Source organism: Megachile rotundata, chromosome 2 (assembly GCF_050947335.1).
Source record: "Megachile rotundata isolate GNS110a chromosome 2, iyMegRotu1, whole genome shotgun sequence".
Taxonomy (NCBI): domain Eukaryota; kingdom Metazoa; phylum Arthropoda; class Insecta; order Hymenoptera; family Megachilidae; genus Megachile; species Megachile rotundata.
Genome location: NC_134984.1, coordinates 16,804,449 through 16,828,174, shown reverse-complemented (window position 1 = coordinate 16,828,174; position 23,726 = coordinate 16,804,449). Strand labels below are relative to the sequence as shown.

General features: G+C 35.9%; 1 protein-coding gene across 1 annotated transcript in view; it reads right to left on the bottom strand.

Annotated features, from left to right (window-relative positions):
* LOC100879837 (tyrosine-protein kinase Dnt) overlaps nt 1-23,022 on the bottom strand; it is a 95,962-nt gene extending 72,940 nt beyond the window's left edge. The window contains exon 1 of the mRNA XM_003699673.3: nt 22,531-23,022. Coding sequence (XP_003699721.1) covers nt 22,531-22,675 — 145 coding nt within the window. The 5' untranslated portion in view covers nt 22,676-23,022. The remainder of the gene's footprint in view (nt 1-22,530) is intronic.
* Between the last annotated feature and the right edge of the window lie 704 nt (nt 23,023-23,726).

Below are 23,726 nucleotides of genomic sequence, written 5' to 3'. Positions count from 1 at the left end.
AAAAGCTAAATTTTGATAAAATAGAAAACGCTTCAATATCACTAAAATACCCAAAAATGTCAGTAACCTAAAAAATGAGAGTTTTAATAAAATAAAAAATACGAACACACAAGGGAAATTCCATAAAACAGAAAACGAAAGTGACGTATTTCAGCGAGATAGAAAATAAAAATTTTCAGTGAAGTAAAAAATAGAAGAGATATATTTTAACAGAAAATCAAAAGAGTAAAATTTCAGTGGAAAACTGATGGAATAAATTTCGATAAAACAAAAAGTGGATGGCATGAATTTTAATGAAACTGAAAATGGAAGGAGTGAATTTCGGTATAATAGAAAATGGCATGATTGAATTTTAAGAAAATAGAAACTGGAAAGCGTGAATTTTAGTAAAATGGAGAATGAAAGCAGTGGATTTTAATACCGTCAAAAAATGGGCAAAAGAATGTGAATGTTAATTCAACTTCTTTTCGTATGCGAAAACTGACCCATCTTTTACGTTAAATCTACCACCGTTTTTATCTGAAGTAATTTTAAGTATTCTTGGTAACAATTTAAAGTGGATTTATAAAATTTTTTTTGTATGATTCATAAAATGCTTTATGCAATTTAAAATATTATATATTAATAAAAGAAATGAATGAATAATTATGTTCATAGTAATAGAAGATTTTAAAGTGACATAACCTAAAAGTAACGTACCTAACATAACCTCATAAAGTTGCAGTTATTATCATGTCTTATTTATTTACTTACAATATTGTTTACAAACTTGTCAGAATATTTTGTTCAAATACACTGCTAAGTTATTAGGAACACAGTAATAGAAAATTTTAAAGTGACATAACCTAAAACTAACGTAGCTAACATAACCTCAGCTGCAGTTACTGCCATGTCTTATATTTATTTACTTACAATATTGTTTACAGACTTGTTAGAATATTTTGTTAAAATACACTGTAAAGTTATTAGGAATACAGTAATAGAAAATTTTATAGTGACATAACCTAAAACTATCGTAGCTAACATAACCTCAGTTGCAGTTACTGCCATGTCTTATATTTATTTACTTACAATATTGTTTACAAACTTGTTAGAATATTTTGTTAAAATATACTGCAAATTTATTAGGAACATCTATTAATAATTTTATACATGTTAGAATAAATTTACGACCCTCTATTAACTTCAATTTTGTATATCTCAAAGTATATTATACCAAACGTAAATATTGAAATTCAATAAGCTGTAACTGTATATCATTGCAATTATGTTATAAACTATATCCACATATTATCCTAACTGTAACATAAATCCTTCCTAAATATTACCTTAACTGCAATACAAACCCTACACGTCACCCTCACCACAATATTACCACAAAAATCAAAATGAAGTACCAAAAAGATCTCAAAAGTCATAGTAATTTACCCCTCCAAAAAACACGTCTATTATCCACAAAAAAAGTGACACAAGTGTTTAAATATTTTCATAGCAGACAGTATTTCCAGCCATCAACAACTCTGTACCTTTTACACCCTGAAGATCTTTCTCTTCCGTTTCTCGTTCGAGTAGGTTGCACAGGCTGCAGTTACGTCGAGATCGTTTGTGGAAAAAGTGAAAAAAACAAGCAGAAAAGAGAGAGAGAGAGAGGAAAAAAACGAAGTAAGTGCCGCGAGAAATCGGGTAAAGTGTGGGATGAGAGACGAAGAGAGGAGAAAGAACAAACCATCCTGGTGAAGGGAGAACTATTGTTTCCCCGAGTGGGCCACAAAAGAGCGTCGTCGAGTTAGAGGGATGTTTGTCTTTAATTAAAATCAGTCGCAACCCGTTTCACGTGCTCTGACAATCATCCCCTTTGCACTGTCAGCCCTCTATCTCGCTTAGCCACTTTACCGGTTTGTCGGCCAGAATTCTTAATATTCAATTATTCCGCGCTGCTTTTAATTTGTCGCGCATTCGCTTGTACGCGTTTTTAATTACTTTCGATTACCGGTTTTGATGGAAATTGATTTTAAGGGTAGATGGGTTCGATGTTGAAAGAGAGGGTGATTTTTGTTCGTTTGGGAGATTTTGGGATTTGGGGGATTTTGGAGGTTTGGTGTATGGGGGTTTTGGGGTTTTGGAAGTTTGAGGTTTTTAATATTGCGTTTTTGGGACGTTGGATCTTTGGGATTTTAAGATAGTGAGACTTTGGGATTTTGCACTTTGAATCCTAAGGACTGTGAATCAATTGAAGATATCACACTCTTTGCGATTTCCCAAAGTCCCAAACTCTCAAAGTCCCAAAATCCCTTAGTCCCCAAATCTCATAGTTCCAATAGCTCAAAGTCCCATACTCCCAAAGTCCCAAACTTCCAAGATCCCAAACTCCCAAGGTCCCAAACTCCTAAGGTCCCAAACTCCTAAAGTCCCAAACTCCCAGAGCCACAAATTCCCGAAGTCCCAAACTCCCAAGGTCCCAAACTCCCAAAGTCCCAAACTCCCAGAGCCCCAAATTCCCAAAGTCCCAAACTCCCAAAGTCTCAAACTCCCAGAGCCCCAAATTCCCAAAGTCCCAAACTCCCAAGGTCCCAAACTCCAATAATTCCAAACTCCCAAAGTCCCATACTTCCAAAGTCTCAAACTCCCAAGGTCCCAAACTCTCAAGGTCCCAATCTCCCAGAGTCCCAAACTCCCAGGGTCCCAAACTCTCAAAGTCCCAAAATCCCAAGGTCCCAAACTCCCATAATTCCAAACTCCCAAAGTCCCATACTCCCAAAGTCCCAAACTCCCAAGGTCCCAAACTCTCAAGGTCCCAAACTCCCAGAGTCCCAAACTCCCAGGGTCCCAAACTCTCAAAGTCCCAAAATCCCAAGGTCCCAAACTCTCATAATTCCAAACTCCCAAAGTCCCATACTCCCAAAGTCCCAAACTCCCAAGATCTCAAACTCCCAAGGTCCCAAACTCCCAGAGTCCCAAACTCCCAGGGTCCCAAACTCTCAAAGTCCCAAAATCCCTTAGTGCACAAATCCCAAAGTTCCAATAGCTCAAAGTCCCAAAATTCGAAAAATCCCCAAAATCCCAAAATTCGAAAAATTCCAAAAATCCCAAAATTCCAAAAACCCCAAATTCCCAAAATTCCCAAAATTCCCAAAATCCCAAAATTCCGAATTTCCCAACCCTACTCCCAAACTCCTTACAAATCAACAACCATAAACCATTATTCCGTTCCTCAGAACCGATATCACAGTCGTACACCATACTATTTAACACAATACAAGCAGAATCCATGGTCCATTTGAAAATACGTCAGTTCGTTAAACTTTCATCCGTACAAAGCGCTTTCGCTTCGCATAGAAACAGACACAATTCGCCTACGTGTTCTTAATTCAACAGCCATTCAGCCAGCATCATAGTCGTCGACGGTTACAAAATTTTCTCTTACATTAACGCGCAGCTACATAACAGCGATAGAAAGCAATCCTGTTACAAAGGAGTCGCTGTATCGTGGAACATTTCCCTCAAGTTTCTCAATTAGTCACGTTCATCGCTTGCAGCAAGCTTTAACACAAGCTTGCGTGTGCTCGAACCTCGTTTTCCACGCGGTGCCTGGGGTCTTTCTTGTCGCCTGGCTGTATGATAAAACCGTTGCTATTCATTGTTGGGAACAACAATCGGTTACTGTTCGATACTGGCGGTTGTAAACACGGACAACAAGAAAAACCAACGGCTTTTGTTTAATTCCGGATAAAAGATGAAAAGAGGATCTTTTTTATCGTTTCAACGCGGGGTGTAAATAGAAACGACTCGCAAGAATTATCCAATTAGGTTCTTGGTGAACAAACATTCCATTATGATTATTTTTTTTTTGAAAGTCAAAAATGATTCGAAAAGACAAATTATTTATTAATCTTGTTTTAGAATTGATTATAAATAAGTGCTGATAAAATGTGTATACAGAGTAATATACAGGCTATTAATTGTACAAAAAAGAAATTCTATAAATAAAAATTTGTTAAAAATATAAAATTATATTTTTGTTCATCAAGCTTCATTTTTGAGAAAATTAAAATGCAGCATCTTTTAAGATGATAATAAGATTATTTTTTTATTAGAAAAAAAAGGAGACAGTTTTAATAATTATTTCATCAGTTCAAGAGTGAATGTATAAATTAATAAATATAATTATAAATGTTACTGAATAATTATTAATCATTTTCCTGTTTAATATTGTTACCTATGTCACAATTTATTTCCTGAGGAAGAAAAACTTAAAACTTAAATCTTTCAAAAAAAGCAAATAAATAAATTTACTATTTTAATAACATCATGAAAAGTGTTTACTAAAATTACACCTAATACAGTTTAATAATAAAACAGTTAAATAATATTAATTACCTTCGTTTCTAAAATACAAATGAAATAAAAACGAATGTCTGATGGCACATAACTTCGTTACTCGACGCACAATTGCATGTCCAGAACGTAAACATTAATATTTTCATTTGAACTCCATTATGTAACGAATATTTCCCAGCTGGCAAATTAACTTTTAATTGAAACGAATCACGTGTCTCCGTTATTATTGGATTTTTAGTGAAGCACATACGTGTATGTCTGCGCACAGCTGCAGTGCCATGAAATAATTTTCTCTCGGGTGTAATGAAACTTCTCGTATTTCTTGTTAGAAAAAACTTACTTCTGGTATTTTTCATCACTTTAAATTGTTGGAATGTGTCTACTTTAGTTCTGAACATTTAAATATTTTTCAAACAGTTTAGTTAAAAAGTTCTTCGGATTACAACTTTCGTATGGAAAGTTTCTAATTTATTTCCAAATAATTTTTGTAATAATTTATTTTCAAAAATGTGTTGTTATATAAAATAGTAGAAAGGTAGAGCAAATTACAATTTTTGTGTTCGAAGAATTTATCTGTAAACACTTAAAAATTAAAAAAAAATATAGTTGTTGCATAACCTCAAATGGACTTAAAGACCAATTAGTGGTGCAAAAATTATTCGTACATTAAATTATCACAAAGAAACTCTAGATGGTTCCCCCCGAATGCGAACACGTCGAACCTAACCTAACCATCAAATATCAGTCATCATCGACTGTTTCGAAAATAAATAATTTTTCCTTGGGTGTCTTTAAAAAACACCCAAAAGTTACAACAAAGCCGTTGATAAATTCCAGTTAAAAAAAAGGAAGCTACGCAAAATATGAGATATCCATCGATCGGTAAAAATTGCGAATCCTTGTCATTCCGGTCGTAAACAGTGCCGTAAGCAAAAACGAGAGAAAAAAACCCCGGGCGAGAAAAGAACGCGCGATAGAGCAAATAACGTTTCGAGCGACGAATTTTTACGCGAAACATTTTTTTTCCTTCTATTTCCCGGCGGGTATTTCAGTGTGCACGGTGCAAACTAGCGTAGCCCATACAAATGGAACGCCGAAGTGCTCTCGCTGGTAAAATATTAGACTTGCCGTGCACAAAGTGGTGGCGCTATAATGTTCGTATAAACACAGCTGATGGCGGACGATAGAGGCTGCAGAGAGGATAGAGAGAACGCGACCATGACAGAGAACCGCGTTGTCGAAAAAGCGCTACTTTCCCGGCTGGAACGGAAATCAGAATGCGTAGAAAATCGTGGAATGACCAGCAGCTGCACATATTGCTAAACCTGTCGAACTCTGTTATAACGCAGTGTTTCCCAACCTCTTTTCACACTTTTGTGATAGGAGGTTTGTTTGTCGAGATTCTTAGGAACTTTTGCAACTTTTTATTTTGTAATGATTTTAGTGAAGTTGTGAATTTATAGCATGATATAATTATGTACTTTTCTAACCTCTTTTAAGTCACTTTTATGATAGAGAATGAACATACATATGTTTTCTGTTTGTCGAGAAATAATTTTAGGATGATTGTAATTTTTAATTTGATACATTCTTAGCATGGTTGAAATTTTTTATTTTATAATGGGGTTTTGTGGAATTTATACCATAAGGTAATTGTGTAGCTTCCTAACCTCTTTTCAATCAGAGCTCGCTTTTGGAGCAGAGTGACGTCCATTTTGTGCTCGTAGGACGCACAGTCTTAAGATGGCCGCAAGTTTAGGTTTAATAGCACTTTTCAGTAAAATTTGAAAGGTAGAGAATTTGTGTAAACAAATACCTGAATAAAAAATTTCTAAACTAAAAAATTTAACAATTGACAAACTCATACATTTGACAAACCCAGTAAAAAACTTTCTAACCTCAAAAATCTTAAAAAACTTATAAATCTGTGAGGTACAAAGTAACAAAGTAATAAAGTACAAAGCACAAAGTACAAAGTACAAAGTTACAAAGTTACAAAGTAACAAAGTAATAAAATAATTTATAAACGACCAACCAAGTAAATAAAAAATCCTTTACATTATAAATCGGATAAGCAGTGAATAAACCGGCAGTAAATTCGTTCAAATTATTAAAAAGTATAACAAGGTTTCGATTAACGTGTTGCAATAAATTCCTATATTTCGACGCTCCGTTAATAATATTTTCAACCGAGTTCTGCAGCGATCGCGTTAAAAGGTACCGAAAAATTATTTTAATTCCTCCCGGTGTCGATAAATATTGCCGTCGGTTGTGTGAAAAAGCGATACCGAAATGACTGAAATTTGCATCGATACCTTCTGTGAACATGAAATGTAATTACGCGAAACTCGATGACTTTCCATAAATCGTTAATATCGAATGGACTTTCCTGCTTGAAATTGTACCCACTGCCGAAAAATGCGACGCATTCGGAAAAGAAATAATTGCTCGCTTTCGAATGAATATTCAATATCTGATGATTACTTTTTTTCATAAAATGTACAACTTCCCTCCGTTTATTTTAATAGCAAACTCCATTTATAATTTTTTATTTTAAAGCATAGATCAGTAGATTCAGTTGAAATTACCTTTCTAATATATTTAATTGAAAGTATTTTTCTAATATGGTTGAAAGTACCTTAATAATATACGTTGTTAAAAATATAATACAGTACAAAATACCTTCAGAGGTTGAAAGTACTGTCCTATGCTTAAAAGTACTGTTCTAATATCTGTCGATCAAAATGAAAAGCACAGATCCATTTTCATCGAAATCGTTTTTCAGAATTAAACGACAATAGATGCCTACTCATAAGTCTGTTCTCCGACTGTTCTAAGCACGGTCCTGCTTCAGACATTCGTCAGTGGATTTATTTCCCCGACGACGCCTCGGAGCTTATGTACGAGACTTGTCGAATTGGATTTGCGTCGAAAGGATCCTCTCGCAGACGTCAAGAACTTCTCGTCCTTCTTCATCCGGCACGTCGTTATCCTGCCAACTGCAGCCGACGATGCACCTACACCGCGTACAATCCTCCTGACGATACTCCTCTGCTACCAGCGTCTGACTTTTGACGTTGGATTTATCGTCCAGGAACACATCTGTCTCGCTTATGGATACACACCAGCTAAACACGATCCTGAACAGCCCCCGTGCGAAATCTTCGAGTTTGCGAATACTGTGTCCTTCACGCTTCATCTCAACCGAGGTGCTTTAACCTAGAGCGTTCTTCTCTGACTTTGGAGCTGTTGGCTGTGGGTGCTAGTTGGGGTTTAGTGTGGATAAACAAGGTTGACGCTAGGCGGCCATTTTTGTAGTGAGATGAATTGGGAGTGGAAGTAGTTAGGGATGTGGAGATTTGGAGATGTGGAGATTTGGGGATGTGTTGATTTGGGGACATAGCAATTTGGGGACGTATTGATTTGGAGAGATAGAGATTTGGGGATGTAGAGATTTGGAGAGGTAGGAATTTGGGGATATAGCGATTTAGGGACGCACCGATTTGGAGATGTTGGAATTTGGGGATATAGCAATTTGGGGACATATCGATTTGGAGATGTTGGAATTTGGGGATATAGCAATTTGGGGACATATCGATTTGGAGATGTAGGAATTTGGGGATGTAGCGATTTGGGGACGTACCGATTTGGGGATATGGTAATTTGGGGGTGTATCGATTTGGGGATATGGTAATTTGGGGGTGTATCGATCTGGAGATGTACTAATTTGGGAATGTGAGAATTTGGGGATGTAGGAATTGGAGGATATAGTAATTTGGGGATGTACCGATTTGGAGATATACTGATTTGGGGATGCACCGATTTGGAGATGTAGCAATTTGGACGTATAAGAATCTAGAAATATAGGGATTTGGGAGTGGAGAGATTCGAAAATGTAGAGATTTAGAAATGTAGGGATTCGGGAATGTAACTCAGGTATATAGCTATTTAACTATACGTCTACATATGTGGAAGTTTGGCCATATGTGAACTCAAGTATATGAACACTTGATGAGCCATAGCTCTAAACACCTATGACAGCCTCTTCACTCTCCAACTCCTAGTTTAATGTCACTATTTATAATCTTATAAATTCATGCCAATCACACCGATAGTGTACCTAATTTAAAGTAACCTTGCAAAAAATCCCCACATGTAGCACCACGTTCCACACACGCTTACATTACACACTCCATTCTAGTTTATCCAATGTTACGCAACCAAGGTACACCGTACAAAAAACAGAAATACCAAACATCAAATGTTATGCACGAGCCCCGGCAATTTGCAATGTAAATAGTTTGTTTAACATACGTCGATGCGCGAGACAACATATAAATATTTACGTTAGTAACAATCGAACGATAGACATTTCTACTACAACAGAAATGCAGATTTAAAAGATGATAGTAGAGTTAATATTAGGGATTATAATTGATTCAAGCTGGAATATCAAGTTTTTAGGAGCATGGTGGTGCCATCGATTTCCATGTGACATATGGTACGTGCCAAACGCACAGTACACGCATGACGCTCAAAGTGGTTTAGCACATTTGCACGCACACATGTGCGGAAAGAAAATAGGGGGAGAAAAAGGGAAGATTTATACATATTTAACACGATGACTGTCACTGTGGAAATTGCTGTGTGTTCTGCGACACGGTTTAATATGAACTGTTAACTGCTGGGGTCATTCGTGGACCCGTGGTTGATTTGATGTAGACAATTAGAAAGAGAATGTTAAGGATTTCTTTGATGTTTCGTGTAGTTAGGATTAAGTATGAAGTTGTAGTTAAGATTAAGTATGTAGGTAATATGTGGAATTTTGAATAATTTAAATATTTATTTATGATAAGAAGGAAGGATGAGTTATGACTTTTGACTCATCAATTTGGACCAAATTTAATATGGTTATTGTATATGTAAATTATAGTGATTTTGCAGAATAGTAGATCGCAATTCTTCGAAATAAAAAAAAATTCATTCTTCAAACTTTTTGGGTAAAATTGTCCCTTCAAAATAAACGTAACAATTCAAATTTTGTAAGTTTTAAATTATTCAACCAACAAATTTCCAGATTCCTAACTTTTTAATTTCCCAACTCACCAAATTCTTAAAAATTAAACTTCTCAGCCTACTAATTCCCCCACAGTTAATTGTCACATCGTTCCAGCGGAAACCCATAAAAATGGCGGGAAGAAAGTTGTTGAACATCGATGAACGGAAGAACAATGAAACAACGGTGGGAGTGTGTACAAAAGCTTCCTTTTTCAGATAGTCCGTTTCGTCGTTGAAATTCACCAATGATTACCACCGCTTCTTAATTAACGGCCGCTGATTAAGAAGCCCAACCTACCATCCGCGGAACTGGCGATAATTAGGCGAGCTCAGCCGGTCGGAATTTTTAATTGGGATATATACTCGTCCGGAACAATTTCTTCCCGCTCGAATCGAGAGGGATAAGAAGAAACGAGACGAGAAGTTAACTGAGAGGTCCAATCAAATTGTTGAAGCACCGGAATTATATCATATCTTCCTCTTAACGAATTAGTCAAAAGAACCTTTCTCTCAAATGAACATTCCAATATTTCTCCGTAATGAATTTTACGGGAAATTTCACTGGAAGGGCTTTTTTAAACAAATTAACCATTGATCATATTTTTTTTTATATTAGTAACAATTTTATATGTTTTTATATTGGTAAGGATTTTATATTTTTTTATATTGGTAACGATTTTATATTTTTTTATATTAACAGCGATTTTATATTTTTTTTTTATTTTAGTAACAATTTTATATCTTTTTCTTTAGTCACAATTTTTTATTTTTTTATATTAGTAACAATTTTATATTTTTTTCTTTAGTCACAATTTTTTATTTTTTTATATTAGTAACAATTTTATATTTTTTTCTTTAGTCACAATTTTTTATTTTTTTATATTAGTAACAATTTTATATTTTTTTCTTTAGTCACAATTTTTTATTTTTTTATATTAGTAACAATTTTATATTTTTTTTCTTTAGTCACAATTTTTTATTTTTTTATATTACTAACAATTTTATATTATTTTATAAGGTGTTTACTTTTTACTGCATCATTGCACAATTTTCCTTTTTAATTACAGAGAAGCTGTTGCAAAGTTTGAAAATTAATTTATACAGAGTCCATCTCCCGAATGATTCGCAACACTCAAATCAGCAAAAGCAATTAAATTAAATATCTGAGGCTATTAGATGAAAACGATGCGCTATAACTCGCGTATTCTAATAGCGATGAGGTGAGGTTTGCGGGTTAAAGGGAGATCCCTAATATCATTTTCCTTGCCATTAGAGGGTTTATGGGTCCTAGGATCTTAATGTATTCGACCGAGAACGGCGCTATGAACCTATAGGTACAGTCGCCACCAAATATAGATTTTGTAGAGGAAATATGACCATCAAGATGGACGATGTCTGTCACGAATTGATTTTTAAGGAGTTTTGAGAGTCTGGATATTTTTGGGTGAGTGGAGACTTTGGGGAGTTCAGGAGTTGGAGATTTTAGGATTTTGGGATTTTTGTATTTGGGTGATTTGGGATTTGGGTGATTTGGAATTTGGGTGATTTGGGATTTGGGTGATTTGGAATTTGGGTGATTTGGGATTTGGGTGATTTGAGATTTGAGTGATTTGGGATTTGGGTGATTTGAGATTTTGGTGATTTGGGATTTGGGTGATTTGGGATTTGGGTGATTTGGGATTTGGGTGATTTGGGATTTGGGTGATTTGGGATTTGGGTGATTTGGGATTTTTGTGATTTCGGATTTGGGTGATTTGGAATTTGGGTGATTTGGGATTTGGGTGATTTGGGATTTGGGTGATTTGGGATTTGGGTGATTTGGGATTTGGGTGATTTGGGATTTGGGTGATTTGGGATTTGGGTGATTTGGGATTTGGGTGATTTGAGATTTGAGTGATTTGGGATTTGGGTGATTTTAGGAATTGGAGATGTACTGATAGGGAAATGTAGAGATTTGGGAGTGTATGAATTTGGAAATATGAGAATTTGAAGATTTAGGGATTTAAATTTGGGAAAATAAGAATTTGGAAATATAGAATTTGAGAAATTTGAGAAATTAGAAGATCTTACATTTGAAAACTAGAAAACTTGGAAAATTTAAAAAACTATAAAAGTACAGTAATCTAAACTGGTTAAAAATATCTGAAAAATTCGACATATAGGAATTTGAAAAATGTATAAATTTAAAAATTGGAGAATTGTAGCGTTTGCACCCCAATCGGAAGGAGGACTGCATCCGAGTGTACATCTCGATCGAACTAGGTCCTCCGAATCAGATAAAACGTATTTTTCCACGCAAACGTTACAGTGGGTGGACGCAAATTCCCAGCAATTGGTGAACTCTTTGTAAGACCCTTTCGAACGATAGTATATAACAATTCATGTTTCAAAGGGACGCGGTGTGGCGCGTCGATTGGATTTCGCTGACACTATTCGTTCACCGACACATGTCGTGTCGGTTTAGCAATACTTTTATCAATTGAACTGTCAACTGTATGATTATAATTGATTTTATATTATCAAACATATCCAAACAATTTTCAGTTTATTTGTTTTTGTTGAGACAATATTATTTTGTAGAAAAATTTCTGTACTGTAGAAAATTTTCTGGAGAAAATTTTTTAAATAGAATCAAGTACATTAAATATAATACATTAGTTACTGTCAAGATAGGTTGTTGTTGTTAGTTGTTATTGTTATTAACTACAAGGTTATTGTTGTGGGTACTAATTTTATATGTACATATTTACTAAGTGTCTTAATAATTTTCAAAATTTTAGGAATTTAAGATTTGACAATTATAAAATTTGACTATCACAAAATTTCATCTTTCAAAAGTCACCTCTAAAAATTTGAACCTCTAAAATTTGGTAAATATCTTCGCATTAATTCGACAAAACCTATTGTCCGATTTTTGATCCCCATTTAGAGTGGACAAAGAAAAATGTCACTAGAAGATCTTAGAGAGACACTCGCGAGCACTCTACATCAGTACTTTGTCACATGGCTACTGATGGGTTCAAGTGCTTCGCAAATAGGTTCACCCATTGTCCAACCAAATACTGTATGAGCATTTCAGAAAAAAGCCCCTTTCAAGCACCTAACCACGACAAAATCAAACCCTCCAAGTACATCGAACAAAATGTACTTGCAAATAAAACTCTGATCAAATAAACCTGAAAATTCATAAGAAGTTTTTCACTTTTACTCTTTCACTACTCATTCTTCTATTATTTCATTCACAAATCTAAAAAGAATGATTAAAAAATAGGAGGACATAATATTTCAAATGAACCACAAAATTGTTTAAACTAATATTTCTTTCATAAACAATTATCCATTTCGCTGTTTATATTTTCCATATAGTTTAGTATATTTTTTTATCAACTTCTCTCAAACAATTATAAAACCTAACTTGTCAACTGTACTAAAAATAAATCTTATTACTTACCAGTATTATTAAAACAAAATTTTATTTACTCGAATTTATATGCACATGTTATAAATATTAAAATGCGTATCAATGTTGACATCATTGCACATAAATACAGATGTACCATTACAACATACAGCAAACAAGGAAATTGTTCCTGTAAATACATCACCGACTGACGAACGTATTATGAATTTACCATACAAACACAGGATCGCTAAGCTTAACCAGTTTCATCGACATATCGAGGAGAGAATAAATTTTCACGCGTCTTCCGCACGCCCGCGTATGTGTTTGCGTAAATCACGCACGTCCGTCGATGCAAGACACGTGTAAATATGTACGGAATCATAGATACGGAACGGAGGGTGTTCGTGTTTGTTCCTATATAAATTTCCCGTGCAAACCGACCACCGACGTTCGTCGATTGGATTGCAAATCACCTGCATACTTGCTGACCGACGTATTAATCGTGTTTTCACTGAGCGACGCGTCGCGACGCCCGTTATACGATCTGGTACGAAGGACCATTTTCAATTTTCGAGGTCGTCAAATTTGGAATTTTTGGAATTTTTGGAATTTTGAGAATTTTGGGAAATTTGGGAATTTGGGGATTTGGGGGATTTGGGGGAATTTTGGGAATTTGGAGATTTCGGGGGAATTTGGGGATTCTGGGGAGTTTTGCGAGTTTGGGAAATTTGGAGAATTTGGGAATTTTGGGGATTTGGGGGAATTGGGGGATTTGAGGATTTGAGGATTCTGGAGAAATTGGGAATTTGGGAATTTGGGAATTTGGGAATTTGGGAATTTGGGAAATTGGGAATTTGGGAATTTGGGAATTTGGGAATTTGGGAATTTGGGAAATTGGGAATTTGGGAATTTGGGAATTTAGGAATTTGGGAATTTGGGAATTTGGGGATTTGGGGATTTGGGGATTTGGGGATTTGGGAATTTAGGAATTTGGGAATTTGGGAATTTGGGAATTTAGGAATTTGGGAATTTGGGAATTTGGGGATTTGGGGATTTGGGGATTTGGGAATTTGAGAATTTAGGAATTTGGGAATTTGGGAATTTGGGAATTTGGGAATTTAGGAATTTGGGAATTTGGAAATTTGGGAATTTGGGAATTTGGGGATTTGGGGATTTGGGAATTTGGGAATTTAGGAATTTGGGAATTTGGGAATTTGGGAATTTGGGAATTTGGGAATTTAGGAATTTGGGAATTTGGGAATTTGGGAATTTGGGAATTTGGGAATTGGGGAATTGGGGAATTGGGGAATTTAGGGATTGGGGAATTTGGGGATTTTTGGAAATCTACATTGCTCTATATCCCTACATCCCCAAATCCCTACATCCCCAAATCCCTACATCCCCCAATCCCTACATCCCCAAATCCCTACATCCCCAAATCCCTACATCTCCAAATCCCTACATCCCCAAATCCCCACATCCCCAGATCCCTATCTCCCCAAATACGTCCCTCCCATAATTCCTATATCTCCAAACCCCAAAACCCAAAAATTCCCATATCTCCAAAAATACCCCCATCCTTAAATTTTCCCATTCCCAAATACCGACATCTAAAAATCCCTAAAAATCAAGCGATAAAAACCGCAGTCTGTTCTCCGTTGATTGTCATATTGTCCCTAGGGAAATCGAGAGATTCTCCCCCGACTGTACATGTACTCCATCGATCACGAGGATTCCATAAAATCGGAGCTCCTTGGCAAGCGACTGTTCGGATATCCGCTCACTCTTCGCCTCTGACGTTTGCAAGTTTTTCATTCTGCATTTTTGACAGCCGACGATTTTCCAGTCTTAGGGAACCCGGACCGATGCTGTTATTTATTACTAGAGGATTGCTACCGTGCAATGGAATTGTCACGATAAATAACGATCCAGACCATGTCAAATTAATTCTTTCCATTCTGTACCGTTCCTCGACAGACAATGAGAAAATGGTCAACCGTTCTAAAATATTGCCGCGCTTTCAACGAATTTTTATCTCTATTTATACGGGTAGGCGGTCGGTCCTTTCAATGTATTCCCATGAATCAAGTTACTGAATTATTAATTAAAATATCATTTTTCGAGTATAATTTTGTATCTGCGTAACTAATTTTTAATATTGGATGCACATATTTTATCGATCTATAATGTAATTTTGTATATTTTTACAAAGTCTGAAAGTAAAAAAGGGTGTGCAAAATTTGATGTTCTTATTGGTCACTATTATTCTGCTTTTGTAGTATGAAAAATCTCGTATGATGCACCATGGTGTTGTAGTTCATCATTTAACCTTGAGAAGTTCTTCACAGCAATATTTGTCAAGCTACTATTCGGCGATGACATATAATCCCATTTAAAGAACAATTTTTAAATTAAAAATCTCCAAAAATACGACCTTGAGAAGTTCTGTGCCAGGCTACTATTTATCTAAACTACTAGGCTATTATTTAATAAACCATCGATCAACTAAAAATTTCGAAAAGTGACCCCGAGGAGAAATTATTCTCCAACACAATATTTGATCCTCCAAATCATTTACGCTTTAGATATTTTTTTCTAGAACTAAAAAGGACATAGCAGGTTGTAACCGAGTTACCAACAACCATGTTAGCGATACACCCAGTAGATAACGCGGGAGTTCGACAACGGGGACATCTTCCGCGGTGATTTATCATCCGAACGCGTCGGAAAGAATATTGACAAAAACACTTGGTGTCTGGCGGATGAGATCTGGATGGAAGATCGTCGTTTCTGCCCTATCAATTTCCACGGGCACACGAACTGCAAGGAACGTTAGCCAAATTGCTGCAGTTTGCCGACGGGTAGATCCGGCCAGACGATAACGTAAACCGCCATGGTTTATGGCCGAGTGATCTGCCCTGTCTAGTGTTTGTGCACACGCACGGTTGAATACGTATGAACGCCCGTTTATATTCGCGACTCACATATTCCGCCGATATTCGCATAAATACGGGGCATGCGTAGACGCGAACGCAAATATATTACGTGTTGATACAACTACCCTCGGACATGTGGACCTCGCGTGTGTGCACACGTACCGGTTGCATCGGTGTCTTAAATAATCTATGAGCAACGCACGGGAAGATCAAATGTTTGCCAACATTTCGATGTTTGCTGTGCCATATGTAATTGATAAATATGCAGAATCTGTCGCGGGGAAATTGATGGCGGCTGATATTCAAGGAGGATTTGTGACGTCTAATGACGCACGGCGAGGATTATGTTCTGCAGACAAAATTAATACTCTACTGTACACATGTGTTACATCGACATCTGATGGGAAGAATACTGTACTCTTTGTAGGAAATTTTTTGACCTCTTACGTTCGAGAGGTGCTTCTCAGGCACCATTCGATTTAATACAATAATTTAAAATAAGCATTATTTAATTAATTCTGTAATAGTGTTCATGTGATGTATAAACATAGTGAAATAAACAGTAGTGGACATCCAATAATGGACATAGTAGAGAAATAATAATTTCAAAAGAAATCATTTAACATTTTAATTAATATTTTAAAGTTGCAGTAACAATAAAATTATCTTCGAGTGCAAAGGGTTAAAACTACATTTGAAACTATAATTTTTTTAGGTGAAACTAAATGTACTCCCTAACAAAATAAAAAGAAAATTTCACACAACAATAAATTATAAAAATGTCTCAAATTTTTTGACAAATTGCACCCGGTCTAATTCCATATCTCACCCCGCGTGATTTCCATTTCTCACCCCACTTGCCTGCGTATTATTTCTGTGTCATGTACAGGTATTTCCGCAACGGCATTCGAACCAGCGTAGAACGAGGACGGCTGAACTGTATTCAAACTTTTAGCAAATTACGTTCCGACTAAAACTCATTCTCCGTTCAGAGAAACAACAGTCGCTCGAACACTTTCGAATTACCGCCGCCTGAATGTTTAATTTACTCGCAGAGATGGCGTATGCGTGCAACGCAATCGGTTCGCGTGTGTTTGTCTCGTCTGGACCGCGAAACGGGCCGGCAAACAGACGATACCGTGTTCGATGGTTGAAGTCAGCTCGTAAAACAACTCCCGTCGATAGTTCGCCGAGACCTGTGCCGCTGGAAACGACAGGGGGGAAATTATTTATTCCGGAAGAACGCGTGTCACAAACTCAAGCGACGGTTTTTATGTGCTTCGTAGACGGAGGGATGCAAAACGATTCGAACGTTATTTCCAGTTGGGAAGTGAAATATTTATGAAATGATAGAGCATTGGAGGACTACATTTGATCGTGGGGAGGGTTAGGGTGCATCAGAGAGGGTTAGGGTGGGGTGAGATCGATGTAGTGATCGAAATTTCAAATTTTTTAATTCAGGAATTTAGAGCTGGTTTAGAAATATAACATAGAAATAGTAATACTCATATCTTCAAATTCTGAAAATCCTCACTAAAACCCCAAATTCTTGATCCCAATCCTCATTCCCAAATATTAAAATCTTCCAAAATCCTTAAAAGCCAACGAGCGTGAGATCGTCATATTTTCCTCAGAGAACCCAGATATAGTTAGAGCAACCTAGAAAGTTGTTATAATTCTTCCACTTACCACGTATATTCCCACTTTTCAATTTAATATTTAATCGTCGCCATTCTTCGTTAAATCGCCAGCGACGAAGGTCCTAACGGGTTAATTGTTTAGGTAAATTTTTAATTCGTAGGTCACCGTCGGACCCGCCTCTTTCTCCCGGGGGTTACCTTTCGCTCTCTGTCGCCGTTGCATTCTTCCCCGAACCCGAGCTCATCCCCTTTTTTTGCCGGTGCTTTCAAGCAACGCTCTGCCAGCGAAACGAAGTTTTCCAGGGGAACTAAAGTCATTTCGCTCGTGCAATCTAAGTTAAGTGACTTTCGAGAGCCCCGGACGACTAAACTCGCCTGCGGTGGCTCGCTTCTCGCACGATGCGATCAACCCTTTAGCCTTCTCTCTCTCTCCCGGCACCGGTTCCCGCTCATTTCTGGTAGGGTGGGAAGTTTAGCGACGGATAGAGGGGTCACGGATTCGAGATCTAACGAGAATTACGTCGTCCGTTAGGTTCCACGGGTGCTTAGCTAGCTGAGAAATCGACTCTAAAGCCACCATTCTTTCCGGCGACGGCTCCACGGTTACACGTCACTCTCCTAAGATGTCTTGGGATCATTCTGGACCTGCGGGAGAACGAAGACTAACGGTTTTTAGTTGCATCGACTCTTGTCGAACATTTTTCAACGTGACAGCACAAGCTTTCACGTTTTAACGCCGAACCTACACTTTTGTTATTCGATAAGGGGTGGATTCTATAGATCGAGTGACTCTCATTTGTTTCATTATGAATGCGAGATGGAAACCTGTTAATGAAGGATATAATAGTCGAGAACGTATCAAACTTTACTACCTTTGTTCCGATAGATTTTTATGAATACCATAATTTGGGGGTCTTTGGGGTTGATGATGTGGAACTGAAGTTTTCGATGGGTTAAGAAATAATTCATGTGATGATTATGATGTGATCTATACATAGAATCTACATATGATGTTTGATGAAAGATATTTTATTGTATCCTCAAGTACATATGATACACCTCATAGTAATTAAATACTGTACACTAACAAATAACCATGAAATTTTATAATAAAAATTATATGACTTCACCTCATATGAAAGGAGATAGAACTTCAGCTTTCAACCCTCTATGGCACACATGAAGTCATTAAATTTTACTCCCTCTAAAGTCTATCTACCTATCTACCTAACTAGTTCCTTTTGGCAGTAAATTTGAATTTGTAGACCTCCCTTAACACACAATTTCGAACCTTTTTCTCACACTTTCAAAGTCAACTGACAGAAACGGGTAGTCCATTTTTAACGGTCAACAGCTCTGCACACGGAGTGTCGTTTACGCACCCGTATATGTACTTAGTCTCTATTCCATTCGATATCACTTTACGGTTCCATGATTCATACGCTTCCGTCTGTCCGTACATAACCGGCAGTATATGTGTGTGTGCGCGCGACTCGGATCCGTCAGTTTTCTGCTGGCGGGAAAAAAAGGAGAGAGTAGAAAAAAGCGGAATAGCTGTATTTACGAGCGAACGGTCGTTCGTGACTTTTCGAAAATCGAGCTAATCTCGGCGTAACGCCGGCTGGAATGGCTTCACCGCTCGTTTTCTGGTGTCAGTGGTCTTACGGATGGATATCTATGCGATTTCCTATGGTTTTCGGTGGTAATGACCGTTACATGGACATCGTGTATAAATTAAATCAATCATTTAGTCGACATTTTATGTGCAATCGTTCGGAGTTTATAACCTAAAAATTTGTGTGCGCTTTGCAGACTTTTAGATTATTTTTATGATGAAGTTGTTGTCATTTTTAGGGTGTTGTTATTTTTTTTTAGGGAGATTATCTGAATTATCTAGATTATATTGTAGTATATTCATGGAATAGTTTTGGGGTAGTTTTAGAGCGTTCTTTGAGTATCACGTGGGTAGTCGCCATTTTGTGAGATGTGGATTCATTTGGATTTTGCATAACCTAAAAATTTATGTGCTTTGGAGACTTTTAGATGTTATACGTTTATGATAAAGAGGAACCATTGCAATTTTTAGGATGTTTCCAAAATTTGAGAAATTGAAAAATTGAGAAATTGAGAAATTGAGAAATTGAGAAATTGAGAAATTGAGAAATTGAGAAATTGAAAAATTCAGAAATTGAGAAATTGAAAAATTGAAAAATTGAAAACTTGAAAACTTGAAAAATTGAAAAATTGAAAACCTGAAAAATTGAAAACTTGGAAAACTGAAGACCTGAAAAATTGAAAACTGGAAAAATTGAGAAATTGAAAAATTCAGAAATTGAGAAATTGAAAAATTGAAAAATTGAAAACCTGAAAAATTGAAAACTTGGAAAACTGAAGACCTGAAAAATTGAAAACTGGAAAAATTGAGAAATTGAAAAATTCAGAAATTGAGAAATTGAAAAATTGAAAACTTGAAAAATTGAAAAATTGAAAACTTGAAAAATTGAAAAATTGAAAACCTGAAAAATTGAAAACTTGGAAAATTGAAGACCTGAAAAATTGAAAACTGGTAAAATTAAAAACTTGAAAAATTGGAAACCTAAAAACCTAAAAAATGGAAAACTAAAAAATTAAAAAATTCCAAAACTTAAAAAACTCAAAACCTAAAATTCCAACAGCTGAAAATCTTAAAAATTCCTAACCACACCAAAACCCAAGAGCTACCAATAAAAAGCATAACCCAAGTTCAATTCATCAAAGTAAAATTCGCATCCGTATCTCAAACAGAATACGTAAACAAAGTTATTAATTTACTAATTATTTGCCGTGCAAACGACGTCGGTGCCAATTCCAATTTAATTACAATCTGTACAATATTAGTTGGGACGAATCCTTCGTAATTTTTTCCCTTTTTTTGGGGACGCTATTTGATATTCCATTGAAAGCGACAAACGAGAGGAGATCAATATGATTAGCACAGGTGCGCCTTGTTAAATTCAACCTCGTTCATCATGGTCATTGTTAATTCGACAATTATACGGTGACGCGACTACGCGGTCGTGACTCGTTACTAACTGGTCATACACAATCACGCCAACGTTACTAATTAAAAGTCTACGATACGTCGACACCCATTTCATTTTATCGTCCAAGCCTACTCAGCAATTTGCTACGCCGGCCATTTCAATGGGTCACTCCAGTCGTTATATTTCGAAAAATCGATTGTACTCTTGCATTTTTCAAATGTTACTTCCATGAACGTACTTTTAAGTTTTTATTACGAAGCTTCACAGATTTTAGTTCCTTTTGAAAAAATTGACTGCGATTCATCTCAAACTTCATCTCTTTTGTTTCAGTGATTGCACTGTGGTTTTTGTAAAATAGTTATTTACTATTTTTTTTTTCATATTTTTATACTTGGACAAATTTGAAAATTTTCAAGTTTCAGAATTTGCAAATTTTTAAGTCATATTTGTAGACTCAGAAATTTTTTAATTTGCAAATTGTCAGATTTTGAAACTTACAATCTTCAACATTTTCAAGTTGTAAAATTTATCATTTGAGGTAGTTGAAAATTTTGTTATTTCAAAATAAGAAATCAGTTCAATGAAGGAATTTGCACTGGTGCGATCTATTTTAATTCTTTCCACTCCTGCAACCTTATACAGTGCCATATAGCGAGACTACCTCATTAATGACATGTTACTGACTCCTCAATAATTCTCCTTACATTCTAAAGTTTAATATCAAAGATTCTAACAATTATAAATAAGTATTAATATTTTTTGTTGAAATATAAAAAGAACAAAAAACTTAGATGCTTAAAACTTGATTGCACCCCATATTTCTAAATTATAATTGAAATAATAATTACGTTAGCCATAACCTCTTACTAATTAAGTGATTCGTGTGTTCTTAAATTTGACAAGGAGAAGGAAAAGTTAATAGAAACTAATTTCTCGGACGAAGGAAGTTTCGTTCGAGATAGTTGATCAATGCGGGTGAATCACCTCTCGACGGTTCTGTACAAACCAAAACTTTCAACAGAGAGACATTTCCGATTGTTCAAAGGATTTTCACCTATTTTGTCCTATCATGGATAAAACAGAAATTTTGAAACATTAAACCTGTTATTTTATAATACATAAGATTTTTATCTTGTCCACTTAATTAAATTTGTGTCACTACTTCTTTCAATGCAAAACTTTTATTTGCAAAATGCGTATAACTTTCAATAAAAAACTTCAAACTTCATTACTAACTTGAAAGGTCATTTATGATATGACCAAAGTTTATAATGGCCGAAAGTTTAAGCCATTAACCTTTAAAGGACACTGAAATATGCTACTTTTATTTGTTCGTTTCCTTATGGGTTAGAAGTAGAACTAGATTGGACATTTATTAAATATTTATTACAAAATGCAATAGTAATATTACAGTTTTTATTGTAGGGAACAATTTTTACTTAAAAATTGTTTTTTAATTGTAACACTGTTATTGTAATTTTTAGTTAACAATTTTTACAAGAATCATGTGACATTTACAAAAGTACTTCAACTACAATTAATGGTTTTAGCAACACTCATAATTTTAGCAAAATCTTACTTATATATTGCAAATAATATCAGAAAAGAAGGGACAATGAACGGGTGTCTTAAATGAATTTTAAATTTCCCGCCGTTCGAGGATTAACCTCACATTTCAAATATCTTATAGAATATAAGTAATTTATTCAATTTTTTAGCATGTATGTAATTCATTTTGTTTTCACGTTTTAGAAAACGTAATCTTGCATACACATTCACTGTATTATTAATTATAATAATAATAATTATTTACAAAAAGCTTCCACCACCATGTGTATATAATTTGAATTACGCTCCCGATATTAATTTTTTGATTCATAGTGTATTTCAACAAAAAAGGTCTTAATTATTTATCCCATGCTGGTAAATAATTAATAATTAACAATTATCTAAAGAACATAAATAAATAATTTCTGTGTATACTTAATATGTACATACAAGTATATGTACCATGTACCTAACCATTTTCACTTGAAAATTACAACCGCGCTCTGAATAAATAGTTTTTTACGTAACAGTTTTATGTACACTTTATTACAGCCAGACTGGATTAAAATTTAAAAATAACTTACCCATCAGCTTCATAACCTGGGACTGGCTGATGAAGATGTTCAAGTATCCGTCGCTGCATCCGACCAGCACCAGAAGTACCATCAGCCTGCATCTCAACAGATCGCACAATTCATCACCCCACCGCATTGTCTCGCATAACAACATCACGCACCGTTGTAATCATGCGCGTAAACCCGCCACTTTTCCCTAACCACGTGACAACGATAAAAACCACGAGACAGTCCTCTGAATTTTCCCCGTGTCAACCGACGCTCTCCTTTCCCCCGCGTTCAGAATCATCGTTCACCCACGTGACGTCTCACCGAATAATTCGAATCTTCTTATAAATAACATTAAAAATCGATGCTTTTAAATTGTTTACATGAACGCAGAGATTGTTATGGATTTAGTGCATTGTGATGGGGTGTGTGGAGAGTCGTGTGGTGAACGGAAGTCACATGGCGATCACGGGGAAGATTTCGGTAACGGAGAAACGATCTCGACGACGTCGGTGTCGGAACACTACTGACGGTCTTCGGTGGATTTCGTCGCGCCGATGTTGCGCGCATGCGCACCGTTAGGGGTGCGACGCTGAATATTCATACGAATCGGCCGACGAAACGCGACGTGCGTACGCACCACGAATCGCGGCAAGTGTAAATCACACCTTCGGATAACCTGCCAGTACGAACTCCACCGTGAGAATCGTCGAAATATCGGGAAACATCGCTATGGCGGTTGTGCTGCGAAAGGGTGAAAGGGAGGAGGGAACAATACTTCATCCTGAACCCGATACCAGAACGTAATATGCATATATCTCTTTTAATTTCCTTTGGTAATTACTCGGACTAAGGGTTCATCAATTTTTAACCTTGAAATATGACCACACGCTATCGGCCTGTATGCGGATTCGGCAATTCGATAATATACAAATTTGCTTGTTTGCACATTCAGGAGTTTGGGATTTGGGGATCTGTGGATTTAGGAACTGGGAAATTTGGGAAGGTGGGAACAGTTGGATTTTGAAATTTTTGGATGTGTGAATTTGGGTGTTTAGGAATTTGTGAACTTAAGGGGTGGAAAATTCAAAGTACAGAAAATTAAGAATTTGAGAAAGATAAGGTATGAGAAAGTTGTTAATTTATGAAATTTAGAAAATTTTAAATATCTAAGAAATTTAGAAACTTTGAAAAATATAAGAAATCTATGAAATCTC